This window comes from Cynocephalus volans, chromosome 12, assembly GCF_027409185.1.
Source record: "Cynocephalus volans isolate mCynVol1 chromosome 12, mCynVol1.pri, whole genome shotgun sequence".
Taxonomy (NCBI): domain Eukaryota; kingdom Metazoa; phylum Chordata; class Mammalia; order Dermoptera; family Cynocephalidae; genus Cynocephalus; species Cynocephalus volans.
The window spans coordinates 55,949,582-55,970,606 of record NC_084471.1 but is presented as its reverse complement, the minus strand read 5'-3'; the positions used below and the strand labels follow the sequence as shown (position 1 = coordinate 55,970,606).

The window sequence follows — 21,025 nt, the reverse complement described above, 5'->3', positions numbered from 1 at the left end:
GATTGAATTAATGGGAACAAGAGTGACTTTCACATTTGTTTAAAAAAACAGTGATGGTCTGGACATCTAGCTTGGAAGGACTGCTGATTCTCTCCCTACCCTCTGTGGTGCCATCTCTGTACCTCAGATGGTATTAGAGGGAGCTATATAAATGTGTTTGGACTACTGTATTAATAGGGCTGCAATGAGTAAAGATTGAAGATTTCATAAATCCAGGCCTTAAAGTACTTAAATGTTACTCCCTCCCCGAACATTGTCATCCCATACAAGTTGTCATCTACATCTACATCTCTCTTGTCTGAAAACATAGAATCTACGTTGATTTCAAATCTCCTTTTATTATGTGGTGGCAACCTAGACTCATCATTGGCAAGGAGGAAGACATCAAATATCTTTTGGATAAGCTTCCTTCACATAATTTTTCTTGGAGTGGTCAACAGAAATTTCTAATATTCTTGAGATTTTGGTCTCTCTTCAAATTAGGTTTCAGCTGGCAGAGTTCTCAAGCCTCTGCACTTCATTTTCAGATTGCTGCTGTTGGTGGAGCTGGAGTGACCTGGAGCCTGCCTAGTTTTCCAGATGGGCTCCACCTGCCTCCCTCTTGATTGTCGCATTCCTTCATGCTTCCTGTCGGGCTCACTTCCAGATGAGCCTGTTCATTTCCTTTCTCCGGAACCTCCCCTTATTGCCAAGGTTCAAAGGTTCTCTAAAGGATATGGCAGTTGTGAGACCTGACCTCCAAACCCTGACCTTAGCAGAAGCCTCTAATATTCCTGGGCTAACCTGAATTAGAGACTGGCTCTAGAGCCACAGTTGTAATTGCTGTTAGCTGAAGGAAATGTATGGCTGTTGGGTTTCCCTTAGGGCTTTGAACAGTGACATGTTTTAATCTAGAATTTGGGGTAGATGTTGTGTCACCACTCAGCATTGTCTTGTCAGTTTCACTTCCCTCCAGGCTTCTTGGTGATTTCTTACATTATTGGTTTTTCTAGTTAATTTTCCTAATATCCAGTGGACTGACTTTGTAGGACCTTGATTACGATAGTATTGCAAATGGTATAGAATATTAGAAAACTTACTGTTGAAAGGGATCCTAGTGCCTTCTTTTAATAATAGATAGGGAAACCAAGTCCTAGAGGACACCTCTTCCTTCGAAAACCCAAGAATCCACCTCTTTTTTCATTGAGACCTCAGAGAGGAGGGCTGTGGCAGGAGTGCTGATCACCTGCGACCACATTTCTTTTCTAATTATCAAAGCTGATTGGCTGGATTTGGATGTGCAGGGCTCTGAGGCCTCTAATCATCTTTCCCTTCTTACCTAGCTCACCTAGAATTTGAAGAAAGTTAAACCAGTTGTGAAATGTATCACCTTTCAGAAATGAATAGCATCTTAATTGACTCCCTTTGAAAAGATGTCAAACTGGGATTTCTAAGTCTTAGTGTAAACTGGTATGCTTTGAGGTTGGGACCTTAAGCTGGGGTGCTCGAGGAGACTGGTCTACCTCCAAGTTTGTTTTCTGGCTCCAAACAAATGAGTGGCTGTTTGAGTATTGGCACACTACCCGGTTTTAAAAGTATAACCATGTAGGGTCTGGCAGACTGGTTACCAGGGGTTTTAAAAAGTGAGGTCATGGAAGGCCCAGATGAAACTCTTTTAATGTGTATCACAACTGCAATTAATCTTATTAACATGCTGGGCCTGTGCCTGCTTTCACTGCCCTGTGTGTGAGGGTATTTAAGGGGCATGCTTTGAAGGACTTGTTCTTTGATGATGCACATGGATAACAGAAGCGTATAAAACTTTGTATCTGGTAATATAAAGGCCTTTTGTGTGCGATTCATTCAGTTTTGAGAAGCGAGCACAGAAGTTCATGCAGATTGATAAGATGTACAGAAGAGGATGGAACGCAAACACAGTCTTGTGGCTGGGCTCTGTGACTGGATCAGAATCAGTTGGATAGGAATGGAGCCCTTCTCTGTGCCCAGCATCCAGCTAGTGCCAGCCAGCACAGTGTTTTGGGAGTGAAAGATTTAAAAACACAGTCCCGTAGTTGAGAAGCCAGAGTAAACACAGGAGATAGCAAACCATCGACGCTGAATTGATGGGGCAGCATGGGGTTCCAAGGGTAGGGAGGGAGCCTGGGGCTGTCGTGGTCAGGACGGCTTCCTGGGTGGGGTGGGCCTGAAACACGGAGAATCACAAGGTGAGGAGCAGGGTGGGGAATGCTTATGGTGCTCTCAGGGGAGAGGGAGGTCCACGTAGACTGGTAGGCTCGTACAGTGGTGGGAGGTGAGGCTGGGAGGGTACAAGGGCAGCAGATGGTACACTTTGATTTTTCATACTCTTTCTCTCTTGTTTTTCTTCCTTACAAGTGCATTTAAGAGAAGGCTGGCACAGTACTTCATCCTTATAAGGTTGCTACCTAGTTCTGTTTTGGTAGTTTATTTTTTAGAAGTCATCTAAAATGCCCACCTAGGCTCCCCTTTGCTGTTCTCTTTGTTGTTGTGTAACGAGTAGCCTTAGGGACAAAGGTTATTTAAGATTGTTGACGGATGTATTTAGGCATGCCAATAATCCCCTAATGAATACAGAATTCACTGAGTAAGTTTATAATTAATAAGAAAAGAAATATCCGTTCCGGTATAATGTACTTATTTGCTCATAATTAATGTCCCTTTGTAACATGATCAAAAGTCTATTTTCTGAAGGTTTCTTTGCTGTGTGCTTTTACTGGCTTCTTAACTGCAGGATTTCTCAGAGCCTTTAGCATTCTGAAGAGCACTGGGAATCTCTAAAGGGGGTGAGGGAGGAGGAGCAGGAGCTCCCTTTCTGTCCAAAGAACATCTTGGAGGATTAGTGTTCCATGGAACACTCTTTGGGAAACATGGCTCCCTGATGCTTGTAGTGCCATGTGCATTGCCCTTGTCCTTTCTGGTTGCCTTCCATTTCTCTACTTACTTTTCCTACCCTGAGACTACAGATGCATCTGTTGCTACAAGGAGGCAGGGGGTTGGGGTTGGGGGTGGGGTTTAAAGAGGCTGTTACATCCTTTTCTTTGCTATTGGAATGGTTGCCTGACTACTAGTTGAATTTGGGCAAGATGAGCTTTTGAATCATCACATGAATGAAAATAGAGCTCCAACTCTATATCCTGCCATTAAAAAAAGTCCTCCCATCTGGCAGGGGAAAAATCCCAACCCTAGAGTGGCCGAGATGAATCAGCATGCCAGGGCTATACACCAAGATAAGCGTTGAGTCTCTAGGTGTGACACCCGGTGGATTTCCACACTGGTGCTGTGAGAACGCGGCAGAAAGCAGTGCGCTGTACTTTTAAGGTCAAGAACAGCAGTGCCGAGCACCCCAGAAACAACTGTCTGATTCTTTCCCTTGGGAATAGAATGGTGGTTGCTCTGGAACAGTTGTCTTTTTACTTTAACATCTATTTTACATTTTCTTGTGGGTGTTTCCCTTCCACGTTCTTCATTTACAACCATGTCCATTGTAGTCTAGATTTGTGCTGTCCAATACAGTAATTAAGTAAAATTTAAAATCCAGTTCCTCATGTCAAGTGCTCAGAGGTCGCACGTGCTTATGGCTGCTCTGCTGGACAGCACAGATAGAGGACATTTCTGTCATGACAGAAAATGCTGTTGGGCAGTCTGTATTTGAGAACACTCTCTGGGCCCCTACAGCACCTCTGCCTGCTTTATAATGTCTTAGAAGTTGTGGTACCAAAAGAGAAGAACATTGGGCAGACAGCAAATGTGTGGTCCTTCTCATGTCATTCATTAGGGTTGAGCAGGACACGCTCCTGGCCTGAAAGACCCTCCAGGGCTCTGCAGGTGTAGTTTTGTGTTGCAGTGCTTTTTGTATTCATCATAGGATCGCCTCTGTGCACACTTGAAAGACATCTCAGAATAGTTTTAAAAAATTTTTTTCCTGCTAATCATAGTTTAAAATCTAGTTCAGGAGCATCTAACTTGACCTGTTGAAAATTTCTTTCAGGCCCCCAAACTGCTTGCTCTGTTTCCTGGAAATCACTTGTTTACTTAACATCCTGCTTTAGTGCAAACCTGCTTTGGTTTGCTTATAGGTCCCTCCCTGATGAAGTGGAAAGGTATCTCCCAGAGAATGTTTTTCTCTTTTGGTCAGGTCCATGGTACTTTATTTGGATGTTTGGATGTCCTTGTTGGAACAGGGCCTGGAAGGGAGATGTCTAAGAGAGTCAGTACCTAGACTTGGTTCAGCTTGAGCTAGCCCTAAACTCCATTGCAGCAGGGGCTTGCTGCTTCAAGAAATGTACTGTTTTTGGTGTGAAGGGTGCTTGACTTTTTATTCTTTATGCAATAAAAGGCTATAACACGTTCTATCTGCATTGCACTGGGTACTGTAGTCTCTTGGGACATCAGTATGCGACCACCTATTTCCAAAATGGGAGATGAGATGAAAAATAGGAATTCATGATTTTGGAATCTAGCCTCACTTGGAGGAAGCACCTGTTGGCTTGGTAAGTTTACCCTTCTCCACTGACACAGGCTGGACCCCAGATGTGGTCAGGTGTCAGAGCAGCTCCACATGAGAGCTCTGGGACCTCCCAGTGAAGGGGTGATGGCACCATTTACTGAGTGCCTGTCATGCCCCTGGCACCACATACTGCATATATTGTCTTCCACTTAATCAGAGAATCTATGCTATCCATGCTGTCTTTTTTTTTTTTTTTTTTTGAAAAAGGTCAGTAGCTTTATTTCTTAAAGAGGTCTGTAATGCCAAAAACAAAAAACAAACCCCACAAGTGGGTGGGGTGGGGAGTAAGACAATCTTTATTAACTAGTCAGCCAAGAAAAGGTGAAAGGCAGGGACTACAACTGTCTCTTCCAGCTTCGAGTGCTTGGCATCGAGCCTGGCACCAGTGGGCACTCAGTAAATAGTGGTTGAATAATGGCTTGTATTTTCAAAAGAGCTATTTAAAGTAGGTATTGTTAGTGTTCCAGTCAAGATGGTGGAATAGACGGTTCCCAGTGTCACTCTCTCCCACAAATCAACCAAATTTACAACTATAAAAATGTAACATCAGCCAAGCTGGGGCCGCTGGAGCTCAGGAGAAGAGGAGAAGAGACCTATGGAGTGCATGAAGGCAGGAGAAACTACGATGAGAGAAAGAAAAAGCTGCTCTGAGCATTTCAGGCCGTGGCCGCTTTAAGGCTCTAGCTGATGAGCACATGGAACAGGAGCCGGCAGAAGCCGCAGCTGTGCTCTTCAGATGGAGTTACTTGGAGGCGGCAGGGGAGAAGAAGGCCTTGGTGGCCCCCAGGACAGCAAGACCACTAATAGGGTTCCATGGACCCACACAGGAGTGAGGATCCAGAACAACTGAAAAAAGGGAGCCGTTCAGAGGCCGGTGAGTCATCTCAAGGGACCAGCACAGGGCCCGTCCCATGGGAGGTGTTTGGAGCATGGGTGGTGGGCGAGATGGGAACACTGGGAGAACACTGGGACACAGCAAGGACAGCCGACCTGCCCCCCAATCAGCCCAGGACCACTCAGAGGAGACTGGTCAGGAATGCAGAATTGCATGGGGGGCAGTTTGATTAAAAGACTCAGGCCCAGATCAGAGATTCTACAGAACACAGACCCACCCGGAAGTACCTATAAGATCAACCATTAAAGCCTGAGCTGCACAGAAAGCCTTCCCTAGGGAAACAGCAGCAAAGCAGCAATTTAAACAACCACACAGCTCCAGTACTGGTTCCCACAGGAAGTTCCCCCGTGTTAGACGCAAAGGACAAAAAATTAGTTCCGGCCCAGGCACACCACCAGCACTTTGGGGCCTGCCTGGAAAATGGAGGCTTGGATCCGGGGACCGGACCCCACTCCCACTTCCAGGCAAACTGTGCCAGTGCCTCAGGGCCAGCCCGTGGACCTGAGGCAAGTAGAAGGGGACTGGAACCCCTTCCCACAACCAGGCAAACTGCGCCAGTGTCTCGGGTCCCACCCAATGACCCCGAGGTATGGAGCCAGGGACTGGACCCTCTTCCCACAACCAGGCACACCACAGCTTGGGGTCTGCCCGGGGACCCGAGGCAAGGAGAAGGGGAACGGACCTCTCTCCCACAACCAGGCACACTGAGCCAGTGCCTTGGGGCCCACCCAGGGACCCGGGGTATGTAGTTGGGGACCGGATCACCCTCCCACAACCAGGCACAACATTCCAGCACCTCAGGGCCTGCCCAGGGACCCAGGGCATGGAGAAGGGGACCGGACCCCTCTCCCACAACCAGGCACACCAAGCCAGCTCCTTGGGTCTTGCCCGGTGACCCGAGGCATGGAGAAGGGGACCAAACACACCCCACAACCAGGCATGTACTGCCAGTGCCAAGGAGCATACCAAAAACAATACGTCCACATGGGTGGCCCACCACAGCCACCACAATAACCATGGCTGGCGCAAAAGCAGCTAGATGCCACAGCCACCATGCAGATGGTCTGCCAGCCACTGGAGTGCATTCACACAAGAAGAGTCACCAGCAGAGACAAAGAAGAGGATGTCTCTTTCCACAAAACCCATTTCAGAGTGACAGAAGAAGCATCTGCTCTATGATAATATTGGGGGACCTGATCACATCTCTCAGCATTGGACAGGTCATCTAGGCAACAAATTAACAGAGTAATCATTATTTCAGGAGAGAAGAAATCTAGGACAATTAGAGGGGGGCGGAGGAGGGAATGGGAGATGGGGAGAGATTGGACAAGGGACATAAAGAATAATTAGGATGTGTAACAATATGTATGCTAGTAATATTGATTTAATCAACATATCTCAATGTTCAACCCCAAAAATATGTATAATCGATTTTGATTCAATAAAGAAAATAAATAAAAAATTAAAGTGGGTATTGTTTTGCATACTTCATGGAGATGAGAAAACCAAGGCTCAGAGAGGTTAAATAACTTGGCTTTGGTCATACAGCTAGAATGTGGCTGAGCTGTGATTTTAGACCTGCATATGTCTAAACCATAGTCCACGTGACTTCACTAGGCTAAAATAGAGAGTGGCAGGGGCCTATTTATCTTTTCACTCTCTTTTGAGTAGTAACTCTCAATTGCTCTTTTTTTAAAAAATTTTTTTGGTTCCACTTCACATTTTTAGTTTTGATATAATTTCCAAATTACAGAAAAGTTAGCAGAGTATAACAATTCTCAGGCCTCTTTCCCTGATGGGTAGGGGTATATTTTTGGGAAGTCTGATTTGTGAGCCTGGGGGATTGGCTCACACTCCTTTAGCACAGTCTGGGCCATGCTTCATGGGGACCCTGTGAGGTAGGGTGTGGCTCTTTGAAAGTTCACCGCTGAAAAAACAGGGGTGTGGCCCCACCCAGGAACTGAAGCTAACTCCATTGCTGGCTGAAAATATGAGGGAAGAGTCTAGGGTCTGTAATTTTGCATGGAAGAGCTCTCCCTTTGAGAAAGTAGAGGGTTTGGGGAATATGAAACAAAATGGACTTATAAAAAGATGACTTGTCACTTACCAAACAGACTGTCAGGCGTGGCCTCATCCCCTCGCTGGCTGCCAGGAGCAATAGCCAATGCATTATTCACAGACTGCTGCACCCCTTGCTATTTCCTCTCCTTGCCATCATAATGAAAGGTTAATGTTTATACATAGTCGGTGTTGTATCCGTGCCACAACTGCCACCCTGGTTTCTTTTTTAAAACTCCCTCTCTCTTTTTTGGCGGCTGGCCAGTACAGGGATTAAACCCTGTTATCAGCACCATGCTCTAACCAGTGAGAAAACCGGCCAGCCCCTCTTCCCCTTGCTTTTACCGTTTTACCTGTTGTACCTGCTTTGGCCCTTTTGGGTTTCATTTTCTTCTCTCCCTCCTTTGTGCTAATTCCCAGAGATTGGTTCTTCCTAATATTTGGTATATTTGGAGGAAGGAGGTGTATTCTTCCTTATGTGAAAGGGATGGGGGGTCTCTTTCAAAGGGAAGTTTGGAAGTTTTTTAAATTAGAGGTCTTTCTACAATTCTGATACTAAATGAATTTATTGTCCTGTGCTCCAGGGCCTGAGCCTGTGACTTCTCCCCTGCTGCCGAATCCTCCACTCAGAGAGACAGTGCTTAGTTACCACTTTTGAAGCATTTCTTTCTTTGATGTTCCCCGCTCATATACTCCACCTGTGCTGGACAGCGAGCCCTGTGAGGGTGGGGTGGGGTTGCTGAGTCTGAGCTCTCCATTCTTAGGCAAGTGCCTGGCACACAGCAGAGGTTGGCAGATGTTTGCCGAATGAACAGGCTTTGGCAGACAGTTGCTATATTAGTTAAAAATATAGCATCATAGCCCTGTAGGTCTTAGCTGCTTTTCTGGGATTTACTTTCCAGTTGATCTTTTAATAATGAGATGTTTAGCCTGGAAGGGATCTTGGAGATTTTGGGGTTCAACTCTTTTCTGTTGCTGCAGTTTCCTTAGTTTTTAATCTCTGAGAAGGAAAGATAATTGTTACATAAGAATGTCTCCGTTATCTGTATGTGGATGATCCAGGGAAAATTTCTCTTTCCACATGGGCTTCCTCTTTTGATTTTCCTCAAGCTTCTGGGACTGCTGCATGTGCCCTGCTGGTATTAGGGGGGCTGAGGAGGGGTGCTAAGTCCAGTAGCACCAGCAAAACCTGTAATTAAGAAGTGACCAGCAGGGCTGGCTGGTTAGCTTAGTTGGCTAGAGTGTTGTGTTATAACACCAAGGTCAAGGGTTTGGATCCCTGTACTGTCCAGCTGCAAAAAAAAAAAAAAACCCAAAACAAAAAACAACCCCCCCCCCCCCCCCGCAAAACAGAGCGTTCTAAATTTCAATGAATTTTTCACTCCTATCAGTTCTTTTCCTACTCCTTCTCCTTTGAATTCTCACTTAAGTGATAGGGCTAGGTTGTATATATGCTACTATATACATGCAATTAGCCATTTTGTGTGTTTTTAATGGTGAGCCCTTGGTTTTCTTGATTTCTTAAATGAAACCATTTTGCCCTCTTGGTCACACTGCTGAAAGCAGCACCAGATCTTTGCAATCAGAACCTACTAGGCCAGAAAGCACCTCAGAAGTGATCTACTCTAGTCCCTTCATTTGGTAGCAAATGAGGGAGCAAGCTCAGGAAGGTTGGTAAGCCCAGGGCACAGGGTTAGTTAGCAGCCGACCCAGGACTAGACCTCAGGGCTTGCTGGAATGGTGTACTTTCCACAATACCGCTTTGCCCTGTCGACTTCCCTTCCCATGTCTCTGAAATTCTAAGTCTCTTATTCTACACTTTTTATTATATGCTTTGGAGTCTTTGGCTGGTGTAGAAACCAACACAACCTCATTTTTTTCTTCAGCTATGACTGGTAGCTGGCTAATTGTGGATTGGAGAGAGCAAGGCAAGCAGAGAGATGCTATACATGTTTAAAATTTCCTTGGAAGTAGTCACTGAAGCTTTTGCAAAGTAATTTTAATCTACGGTTGTTGTTATTCCTAACCACTAACACCAAAAATGAGATTGCTTTGTGGTGTTACACGGGCGGATAGAATGCTCCCAGGAGTTTTGAGGCCTGCCTCTGAAGCTAAGGAAAGAACACATTATGTTGTGCTGATACTTCTCCGGTATCACTCGATACACTGGCCCATCAGTCATCACCAGGACAGTGCTGACACTGAAAACTTACTGAGATAAGTTATAGTCAGTACACCCTTCTTAACGTCTAAAATCAAAGACCTTGAGACCATGCGGTGTTCCTGCAAGTTCTGTAGTATGTGTAACACCAGTGCACAGTGAGGAGAAGGGATGGATGCCTGCTTGGAGAATATCCAGCTGTGTGGATGGTGTGATGTGGCAGGCTGAAGAGACATGTTTCCAAGGCATTGTGTTTGGGAAGATACATCAGCAGGTTGTAATTGCTCTTTCTCTCTTTGTCTTGAAGATGTTTAGGACTCTTCATCTTTTCTGAGCTGCTACTCAGATTTGAATCTTGATCTTGCAGCCTTTCTTTAAGTGTTCAAATGTTTACCCACACAAGGACCATGGGGACCTAAATACCCACACAAGGACCATGGGGACCTATTCCATTTAGTGGAAACAACATAGAGGACCTGGATTAAAACAGAGCGTGGTCTTCACTCTAGTAGTTGGGTTGTTCTTGGATGATCCACTTCACCACTGTAAATCCTTATTTGTAACACGGGGGTATATCATCGTTGGGAGGATGCAATGAGAACACCCACGTGGAAGTAAACGTAAACAGTTGGAGATAGTGAGGGATGGTAGGCTTTGGGATCAGGCTTCAGGTAAGCTCCATCGCTTCCACTGAAGAGTTAAGTTTCTTTTGGCAGGTTAGTTTACTTCTTAGAACTTGATCTCATTTGGAAACTGGAGTAATAATGCCTACTTGGTTATGTTGCTGGGAGAATTAAGAATTAACCTACAAGTTAGGTGCCTGATACTTGACTTTGTCGGGGTCGTGAAACACTGCAGTTTGGCCATTTGTGATCATATATTAGCTACTGCATAATGTCATATAATGGTTGAGCTCCTTAGATGATAAATTACTAGTGAATTCTTCAGTGATTAGAGGATTTAACCAATATTTTCCCCTCCAGGGTGTGGGGAGGCAGAGAGGTGGGATGAGACTGCAGGTAGGGGTGGGCGGGCAGGGCAAGTCTGCTACTTGTACTTGGGCATAGGGATTTGTTTGGAAGATAAATTACCTTCTGGTAATTGTGTATCACTTGACAGATCAGTGATCAGTGCCAGTCAGTGAGTACTGCCAGTGAATATTTGTTAGTAACTACTGTGCTTCTTGCTGATAAATGTTGTGAAGCTATAAAGATCATAATGTTAATAGAATTTGCTAAAGAGAGGCTTTTGATATGTATCTTTAAATATTGTTTAAAATAGAAATGGCCAACCTAACCATTTCTATTCTGAGGGAATGATGTTTTTGCAGAAGGGAAATTTAGCAAACACAGTTTTGCAAAATTATTAATAAAGTGTGGTTGCTTTTAGCCACTGACAGACTAGTTTTATTTAATATATCCTCTAGGAAGAATATAGTCTGAAGGAATGAAGACCATAATTGGTGGATGAACCTGGAGAGTTTGGGGGAGGCGGAGGGGGAGAGGATGTGTGTGTGTTTCAAGGTTGTTTTTGTGTGGAATGTAAAAAGAATCCTGGCTTATCTGCATTTTTTTCTATGATTGCTCATGTGTGGTACGGCTTGTTTCTCTTCTAGGATGTGGAGAAAGAGAAGGAAACCCACAATTACCTCAGCAAAGAGGAAATCAAAGAGAAAGTTCATAAATACAATTTAGCAGTCACCGACAAGTTAAAGATGACCTTGGTAAGTACCCATAATACTGTTTAGGTTGACACCTGTCAAAAGACACTTAAAAGTTGTTGGTACTACAATTTGTATATTTTTAAATCTCTGAATAGCACTTGTGGAAGTTTAGTGGCCAAGGTATGCAGGGCAGGAAAATGGCATATTTCTGCAGCTTTCAAATTAAATCTGTATGTTGAGGTAGCTCAGTCTCAAAATCAGTCAGTTGCTGGGTTAACCTCAGAAAAGTGAAACATTTAAATTAAAATTTTTAAAAGATTTTGTGACACCCTACTCCCCAAAGGATTTTTAGCTTCATTGCCTAACATATAGATTGGTGACTCGATCTAACAAGACCTCAGGTAAGCTTTATCTTGTGTAAATTAATGTGGAAGTGTCAGGGAAAGGATTTTGTGCCCGTGGGTTGGAATGTAGTTGAGCTAAGGTTTTTCTCTGCTGGTTTCCGGTGTAAGATGAGGTAGGTGGTATTCACCTTCCTGCACGTTGTTGTCACAGGCTTCACAACATTGTACCATACAGTGTGAAGCACAGTGGGGAGTGGGAGTATAGGGGGCAGAAGGGTCTGGGCTTGGTGACAATGAAATCAGAGCTGACAACAAAGCTGGAGTGTTCATGCTCCTGTACACTGAGCTGGCGTTTCTGCCTCGCCCACCCGCTTGGTGACCTTCCACATGGCGCCTGCCATCCCTTGGTGCCAGTTTCCAGGACCCTTGGATCCTTGCCTCTCAGTCTATTGAGTGTGAACTGACAGAGTTCAGAAAAGGACAGGGTGACCCCTTTAAAATAGGCCCTACTGAATTTTGTGACCTTGGGGAGGAGCTTTTAAATTTAAACCCATGTGAGAAAGGATCTTTCCCCAGTGGAACTGTGCCTAAAAGAGGGGAGAGGGGCATATAATCCCAAGATTATTCTTCATTATTCCAGCAGTGATATTTCATTTTCAAACACATTTTTCATCAGAGGAAAAAAATTCTACTTGCCATGTTTTTTTTTTTTTTTTTTTTTTTCCCTTTCCCCATGGAGATTAAAACAGATGCAAGTTTCCATATTATTTCAAAGATAAAAATTTTAAGTGTTGTAGAATACTTTTTTTTTTTTTTTTTTACAAGAATGAACAAGTGAATAGTATTGTAAGTTGATCTTGTGGAAAGGAAGAATTGACCATAAAGGAGGTTTTTAATGTTCTACTTTAACTGTGGCATTTATATATAGCACCTGACAATTTGTTTTAATAAAACATTATAATATATTTTTTCTAAATATACTAAATGCAAAAAAAAAAAAAAAATGAGAACAAGACCATTATTACTATTTTTGGCTACTGAGAAATTATAATTCTACCATAAATTAAGACAAGTGTTTATAATATCTGTAGTTCACGTAGTAGCTTGAATTTGTTTTTAAAATATTGCTGCTTAAGGTGACTGAAATGCATTTCATGCTATATGGTATATATGCTGTTAAAAAAAAAAAAAGGTGTATGCAAAATTGGTAATTCAGTACATATCGTAATAGGCACTAGGAATGAAAATAGCCTGTTTTTTTACTCTCAGCCCACTGTTGACATAGGTATTACAGAGTACTAATTGTGACCTTTCTTATCTGTGTAATAACTAGTCATCGGTTGAGGATGTTGTTTCCTTTGGGCAGTTAGCCTAGACATATCCCCCAAGTTTTAATATGTGCTATGGTTTGGCTCGCATCTGCTGCGCTGGCTTGAAACCTCACCAGTGGGCCCTGACCTTCCACATGCAGCTTCAGGGGCATGAGCCTTGGAACTTCAGTCTCTGCAGCATCAGGAGGCCTCTTCAGCTGCCACATCTGCCCCACAGACCTTGTCTCTGGAAGCACTTTGCCAGCGGCATGTGTTAACCTCCCACTGAGGTCATTCTCTTGGGGGAAATGTTTAGTGAAGTCTGCCACAGACCTCTGAGAGAAAAGAGCAGAGAGTGTGTCGCCTTCCTGTTTTGTTTTGATCCGCTGCTTCCCTAAAATGCCAGTCTCCACCCAGCTAAGTGTGTGCTTTTCTTCCCGCTTCAGAATTCAAATGGGATTTACACTGGCTTCATCAAAGTACAGATGGAACTCTGCAAACCTCCACAGACTTCTACCAGCCCTGGAAAACTCGCTCCTGGTAGCAATGGCTGTGTGAACACGCTTCATATCAGCAGCACAAACACTGTCGGGGAAGTGATTGAGGCCCTGCTCAAAAAGTTTCTTGTGACTGAGAGCCCTGCCAAGTTTGCACTTTATAAACGTTGCCACCGGGAAGACCAAGGTATGCTGCCACGCTCAAAATGAAAATGGTCCCTGCTTCATCTTATGGCTTTTGTCCTCATTAGCTGAAGGAGGATGGTGGGTGTATCTGTGTCAATTATATCGGAGCCCAGGGACAGATTCTGGAAGTGTGGTGATCATGGCATGCACCTAATCATGTTTCCTGGCTGTCCATGTCCTTGAGCTAGACAGTTGTGAGTCTCAGGAGCTCATAGGCATTCACATGTGATGGATGTTTATGGGGGATTTTGTGATGTGCACAGAGAAGTGGCTTTGATTTTTTTTTTTTTCTTTTGAGAGGAGTGGCTTTGATTTTAATGCTCTTTGGGACACAAAAGAATGCTTCTGTGCTTGAAGTTCTCAGTAGCACATTCCACACACGATGTGCATCTGCACATGGAGTGGCTTGGTGGGCCTGTGATCACTGAGACCTTGAGACATGTGCATTGCAGCTCATTTCAACTTACAGATGGAACGCCCCGGCCCTGGGCTCTGCTGGCTGCTTAGTATGACTCAATTGGCGTGACCTGGGGACATTTTGGCACCTTGCCCCCAGAGGCACCTAAAATGAATGAATAACATATTGATCTGAGGTCTGTCTGTGTAAACATTATACCCACATTTCAAGAGATAGAGAATAATATTAAATTACTGCATGAAACAAGATATTCCAGGTGAGGCAGTCAAGTGGAAATTGATACCAGTGGGGGACAATAGTGATTTAGTTTTTCACTACATGTTAACTTGAAAATGATGTGTATGTGTGAGCAATAAGCTATTTAAGTTTTCTCTAGTTTTTCCGCATAAAGCCTAAATCAGCTATAGGAGAAAATATAATGATCTTGTCCTAATAGTAATATCCTTCAGTCACTTGAGATTAAAAACCCAGCTAGTTGCTGAGTGTATGTACGTTTTTTGAACACATACCATGGGGCTAGGCCACATGGAATACAAAGGTGAATTGGCCAGGGTTCTTATCCTCAGAGGCCACAGCTTCACAGCCTGGGGGAAGTTTATATCTATAGGGAAATTGGCAGGAAATGTGGTTGCACCCAGAAGTGCTGAAATAATGTAGAGAAGCTCAGGTGGACTTTTATCTTGCCAGCTTCTTTGCCTGCTCACCTGGACTTGAGCTGCACAATCTGAAAGTAATATTGAAATATTACCCTCATGGCTGGCACCTCTTTCAACACTATAGGCAGTGCCTGTATCCGCTGTGTGTGTGTGTAGCATAAGATGGATATAGCTGTGCTTGAAGCCACCAGACTTGTGTTGTGATTGCTTGGTTTGTCTGTGGCTGCTCATTCTAAATTTGTAGAGAGATTTGCTCCTAGAGCTCTGATTTCAAATTCTTTAGATGGTATATCTTTGTTGTTTTTAAAGGGGTTGCAAATCTTTTTTTAAGTTCCTTATCTTGCTTTTCTAAAAAATGGAGCAGAACTAATTATAAGCATATTTGGGACTAATACCAATTTAAATTATTCTTGAAAATTATTTCCTCCTTAATCAATTTATATTGGGCAGATAGAATAGGAATAGAATAGATTTCGTTCCACCGTGGGCTATTGGTAATAAGGTGAGGAGAATGGTGACTTAGAGGCTGGGGTAATGTGGAGGAGGGGATCATAATACGGGGGAGTGGTCCCAGGAATGATGACATACTGTGTAACATGCTGCTTGTCTCCTTACCAGTCTATGCCTGCAAGCTCTCAGACCGGGAACATCCACTCTACCTGCGGTTGGTAGCAGGGCCCAGAACAGACACACTTAGTTTTGTTCTTCGTGAACATGAAATTGGAGAGGTAAGTGGTTGTTCATTATTGGTTTAGACTATACAGAACAGCTGGTCCTGTTTTATTGTTCTGGTCTAATGACTTGGCTAATGAGGAGGAAGGGGGGCGTGAGGGAGAGAAGAGATTTTGAATCTTTGGAATGAACCCAAAGTTAGCCTACAGTATAATTCTCTTACAACATTATATTGAGCTGTAATTTTCAGAGGTGGGAGGAAATAAAATTTTTTACATGATCCCCATCTAAAGAGTCATTTTCACTCCTTCCCACCTCCAAATTACTCTAATCCAACTAAATTTTGAAAGGTGACACTCTCCGTATGTTTGCTACTAACAAAAGTCTCCAGGCTAATTCTGCTGTAAAGGGAAATGTAAGGAAATCTAATCTCTTTACCATGAAAGACACGTAACTTTCTAGAACCTTTCTTCCCCCTTTGCTCGATCAAATGTTTAGGAAATTACGTTTCCATGTGCATCATTTGCTATTCTTTCTCTAGGGAAGATCATATTTAGGCCAGTTCAGTTGAAAAAAAAAAAGCATGTGAGACTGTGTCAGCTTTAGAACAACACTGAGCAAATCTCTCAAGCTGTGGGTCTCAGTCTTCTGTCTGGAACAGAAAATGGTATGAAATGTCCCTGTAGGACATTTGGGGGTACAGTGAAAAAGTTAGGAAACTAGGACTCTGCTTCCTACTGTTTGTTAGATTGGGAGCATGAGCTTGGGTAAATCTTCTAATCATTTAGCCTTTGGTTTTAAAATCTGTAAAGTGGGTCTAAACACTTTAAAAGGCAGAGTTGAGTCAGATTAGAAATGTATGCAAACATGCTTTGTAAATAATACATTTATATGCAAGTGTAAATTAGAACTTTAGGTAGTTTTAGGAAGGCAGTGATCTTAGACATTTTTGAAGTTTCTTTTGATTTTGGTGTTTTGAAGCTTTTAAAGAAATTCAGAGTCTCATTTTGGGGAGGAAACGGGGTGCAGAAGTCGAATTTGGCTTTGTAGTTTAGCAGCATTTCTCCTGAAAGCCTAAGCCAGACACATTAGCGTAGTCTTGTCAATGTTTTGTTTTTCTTATTATTGGTCTTTTAAGTATTTCACACAGTTTAAGTGCAAACAGAGCCACATTGTCTGGGGAGGAATAATGTTAACTTAGTTTTGAAATTTACTTTGAATTGTGTTGTGATGTTCCAGACCTCTTTATTGGACCTGTATGGTGTTCTTGTTTCTCAGTTATTTAAGGAAAACTGAACCAAGGGAAGAAATTTTTTATAGCTGTTTTAGGGGGTGGGAAGGAGAAGATATTTTATAATGTTATTTTGGAGACCTTAACATATGTGAAAAATAAAATGTTAAAATTTAAAAAATTAACAGAATATTCCGATGTAAGAAGTTTTGCTCTCCTACTCCACATTTCACATGTTCTTTAGTAAGCAGCTCCATACTGATCTCCAGGAAACCTTCTGTTACTTAGCCCAAATGGTTTTATTCCCTCTCCTCTCTGTTTATTTGTATTAGGTTTTCTGTAGTCTTATCAGACATGGCCGTGGCAGTGATTCTCAGCCAGGGTCCAGGGCTCCTTTGATGGGGAAGAATGTGTTTGAAAAAACTTGCCAGATGATGCCAAATGCCCTTGGTGACATTCACAGCCTTAATTTTTAAATAGTTAAAAAAAAACAAAAACAAATTGTGCTTGCTAAATAGCAGGAACCATTAGGAAAACAACTCAAGAGCCTCAAGGGCAAGAGAGGAACCCCAAATAGTGAGAACAGCAGCTGCAGTGCAAGTAGGATGTAGTCAAGACAGATACTAAGCAGATATAATAATTTTAAAGTCTTGGTTGTGATTTGGGCTGCCAGCGCCCAGTGGGTGCTTCTAGTGACTTAGTCCTGGATGGATGGTGGGGAAGGAAGTCATGGAAGGCTTCTTGGAGGAAGTGGCATATAAGCTGAGACTTGAAGGATGTATGGGTTAGGAGCTCGCAGCCAGGCACCGTGGAGGAGGGGAGAGCCTGCCCAGGCTACTTGGGAAGTGAGTGAGGGACGGTGAGAGGGAGATGGGGCTGGAGAGGTTAGGGTCTTCCGGACTCAGCCTGAACAACCAAGGGAGGCTGGTGACTGGTTCTAAGCCAGGGACGTCTTGACCAGGTTTTCCTTTTACCAAGGGTATTCTGTTTGGGGAGAAGATTGGGGAGGGCGGGAGGCGTTCCCAGGGGTGCAGGAGCAGCTGACGGGCGCTAGCACCAGGGGGCAGTCGAGATGGAGAAAAGCAGGCCCATCAGAGAACTATTGGGGAGGTAAGATTGACCTGGGGGGTGAGAAAGAAGGCAATGACAGTGATGACTCCAGGGTAAGACAGGGGTGTGGAGTTGTTTCTACTGCCTGTGGGGGTGAAATCAGGTGAGGACCGAGTGTCTAATGGCCTTGGGGATATGGAGGTCTTAGGCCTCAGCGAGAGTCTGGAGAAGGGTGGGAGGAGGGAGGCAGAGGGGCCATTGGAGTGGGGGTGGAGGGGGTCCTACCGCTGGTGACTCACTGGTAACCCACCCGGCCCAGCTCTCCAGAGCTCTGACGTGGGCAGCGCTGGGCTGGGCAGGAGAGCAGCCTTGCCTCCGTGTGCTCACGGCCAGCATTCCTAAGTCGTGAGCCTGAACTACACACCTGGCATTTTTCTTGCTGTGTTCTCTCTCAGTGGGAAGCCTTCAGCCTTCCAGAACTACAGAACTTCTTGCGCATCTTGGACAAGGAAGAAGACGAGCAGTTGCAGAACCTGAAGAAGCGCTACACAGCCTACAGACACAAGCTGGAAGAAGCCCTCAGCGAGGCGTGGAAGCCCGATTAAAGCGCAGGGCTCCCTGCCAGGAAGGTGCAGTGCGGGACCCATGGCCGAAACAGCGGCGAGTGCCTCTTCTCGGAGGCCACTTTCTTGCCCCATGATGATAGGGTCATCCCCCTTTTATCTCTAAATTTAGTTCCCAAAACCTGGTCCTGCAGCATCTTGCACCTTACACATCCCGCCTAAGGGCCTTTGCAAGCTTGCTCTGTTACAGCACTGCCTGTTACCTCTCGGCAAGCTGTGAACCTGTAGTCTCATCAAGAGTGTTCTAGAATGCTTGGAAGCATAAACTCTGGGGGGTTGTTTTTTTTTTCTTATTTTCTTTTAGCTATTTTAATTATGTGATAATGATGTTAAGCTTAAGGGTGCGCAAATGATATTTTAAAAGCTTAACAAGGAATCTCTGAATACTTGTCCTATGTTGAAACTACCTGTTTTTTGTGTTTTTTTTTGGTCAGAAGATTCTGTCCATGTGAATTGAAAGGCACAGAAATCTAGGAACTGTGAGGAATTTGTGAAGGATTTTGTAGGGGTTTGACAAAGAAAGTGAAGAGCACGTTGGAAGAAGGCGCGTGCAGAGGTGGCGAGCTCCTGAGGCTGGGGAAGATAGAGGAGAAGGGCGTGTTTGCTTGTGAATGAGTTTAAAGCTTGCAGTGTTGAAATGTTAAACCCATTTTAGGATTGCTTGACTTCCTGGTGGGTAAAATGTGGGAACAGAGCCAAAGAGGTGGAGCCGAACCAAAAGGAGGGGACCCATGAAGTCCGCACCTGACCGGAGAATCAGGCAGGGGGATCTTACAAACCGAGACGGAGGTGGGCCTCACGCAGCTGGATCTGACCTCCTGTTTTCCTCTTGCAGTGGAAGCTACCGAGTGGTGTAGCTTCTCAGTATAGGCAGGGGAATGGCCATTTGCTGACTCCTGTTAAGTTATATATGTAGTTTTTCCCCCAGAGGTTGTTTTCAAAGTTGAAAAGGATTTTGGGCAGGGGCTTTTCCTTTGACTGTCAGCTAGGAGGTTTATCAAGTAAAGGGCTCACGGCACACTTTTGTGACAGTCACTCCCTGTTATTCCTCCCTTTCTTTCCCTTGTCTTCTTTTGCGCTCCCTACTCCCTTCCTTCCCTCTCCTCACTTCTTTTCTTTCTCCTTTTCTTTTATAAGGTGAAGTCTGTTCTTACACAGTGTAGAACACGGATAGTGATTAAAGACCCCATGCTACCAGATCCTCAGTTCTAAAGGATGACTAGGCTGTGAGTACAAGGCCCCACGAAAGAAAGTCCACACATCCAGCTGACCACACAACAGGGTTTCATTATGAAAATATTATTACAAAAGTGCATGTTTAACCAAAGAAATGAGTGTGCAATAAGAAGCCTTCCATGAAACTGGCGAACTAACCTCATTTTTTGCAGCAACTTATCTGAGAATAGAGGGAAAGGTGTGCTTTGGTTCCAGATGGGCCTTACAGTCTATTTTTAGTCTAGATATTTTTTGTTTATAAATTCCCACGGAATTGTTAACACTTTGGTGACACCTAATGGATTCTTTTTGAAATTCCAAGGTGCTTCAGTTCTTTGCCTCTTAAGGGATCTGTGCCTTTTATTGTATTTCTGTTCCTCTCTTGGTGGCTCTTCTGACTTTTCGGAGAATACCCATCTTGTTGGAGGCAGATTTAAGTGTTGCTTATGCTGTGCCACGTAAGTTACTGAGACAATCATATCTTCCTAAGCTTTTAAGGAAAGAAAAAAAAAAGTAGAACTAGCTATAAAATATGTATGGCACATCTTGTTTAATTTTGCATGTAACTTCTTTTTAGTGCATTGGTAAGGTTTTAGTGACATTGTCATCCAACACTTTACCTTTATTGTTCAGGGAATGCCTTCACGATTTTTATACTGGTTTTACTATTCAGACTGTGGCTTGGGTTTGAATGGACTGCTATCAACCACCTGGTCTTGTAATTACTCATGCCAGTAAATTTATATTTTGTGAAACATTTGTTTCTCAGATTAAGACACTGTTAGAACCTAAAGTAGTAGCTGATGGGTATCTGTGAATTTTTTTTTCTTTTTTTACTTGAAGTAGACTGTCTAAAATAGCCATCCTCATCTATTTTTGTCCAGAACTTTGCTGTCATGTGCACTACAAACTGCGATTTGGAAAACTTACTGTATTGAAATTCTGTCAGTTCATGGTTCTTGAAGACTGATGTTCTCTCCCAAACACTGGTTACTGCAGTAGCATTTTTAGTGTGTAAGAGAAGAAAAAAGGCCACTAAGGCCAAAGATTTTTAAAAATCATTGTACCAATCCTTATGTTAAATGAAACTGTCTAAGCTTTGCTGTAATACTGTTTTCTCTTCAGTATGTGATGGTACAGGAAAGATGTTAAATGAAGGGGTAGTATTGCAGGGGAGCATTTTAAATTTCATAAGTAAAAAGTTATAATATTTATAATTATGATGTGTTTGTTTATTTTTGTAGGGGAGATTTTTTTCTCCCCTAAAATTGCTTCTGGAATGGCAACATTGTTTCCATTATTAAAAATTGATGTTGTTCATTGATGTTTGTGTGTTTTTATTTGTGATAATATGCTAGATAAAGAAAGGTCACAGGAGTGGGATGACTTCAGCAGATACATGGGGACACATGCCGGAGTACCATGGTTTTTACTAGGTTTGGGTGGGGCACCTTTGTTCTCCAAAATGTCACTTTTCTTTTGCCTTAACCTCTGAGGAAAAATAACTCTGAATGTCTGCTC

At 43.6% G+C, this 21,025-nt stretch overlaps 1 protein-coding gene across 1 annotated transcript in view; it reads left to right on the top strand.

Moving 5' to 3' along the window:
* The window catches only part of RASSF3 (Ras association domain family member 3), a 62,334-nt gene extending 41,549 nt beyond the window's left edge, over positions 1-20,785 (top strand). Inside the window, exons 2-5 of the mRNA XM_063075131.1 lie at positions 11,255-11,362; positions 13,403-13,640; positions 15,332-15,441; positions 18,122-20,785. Coding sequence (XP_062931201.1) covers positions 11,255-11,362; positions 13,403-13,640; positions 15,332-15,441; positions 18,122-18,271 — 606 coding nt within the window. The 3' untranslated portion in view covers positions 18,272-20,785. The remainder of the gene's footprint in view (positions 1-11,254; positions 11,363-13,402; positions 13,641-15,331; positions 15,442-18,121) is intronic.
* The last annotated feature ends 240 nt before the right edge of the window (positions 20,786-21,025 follow it).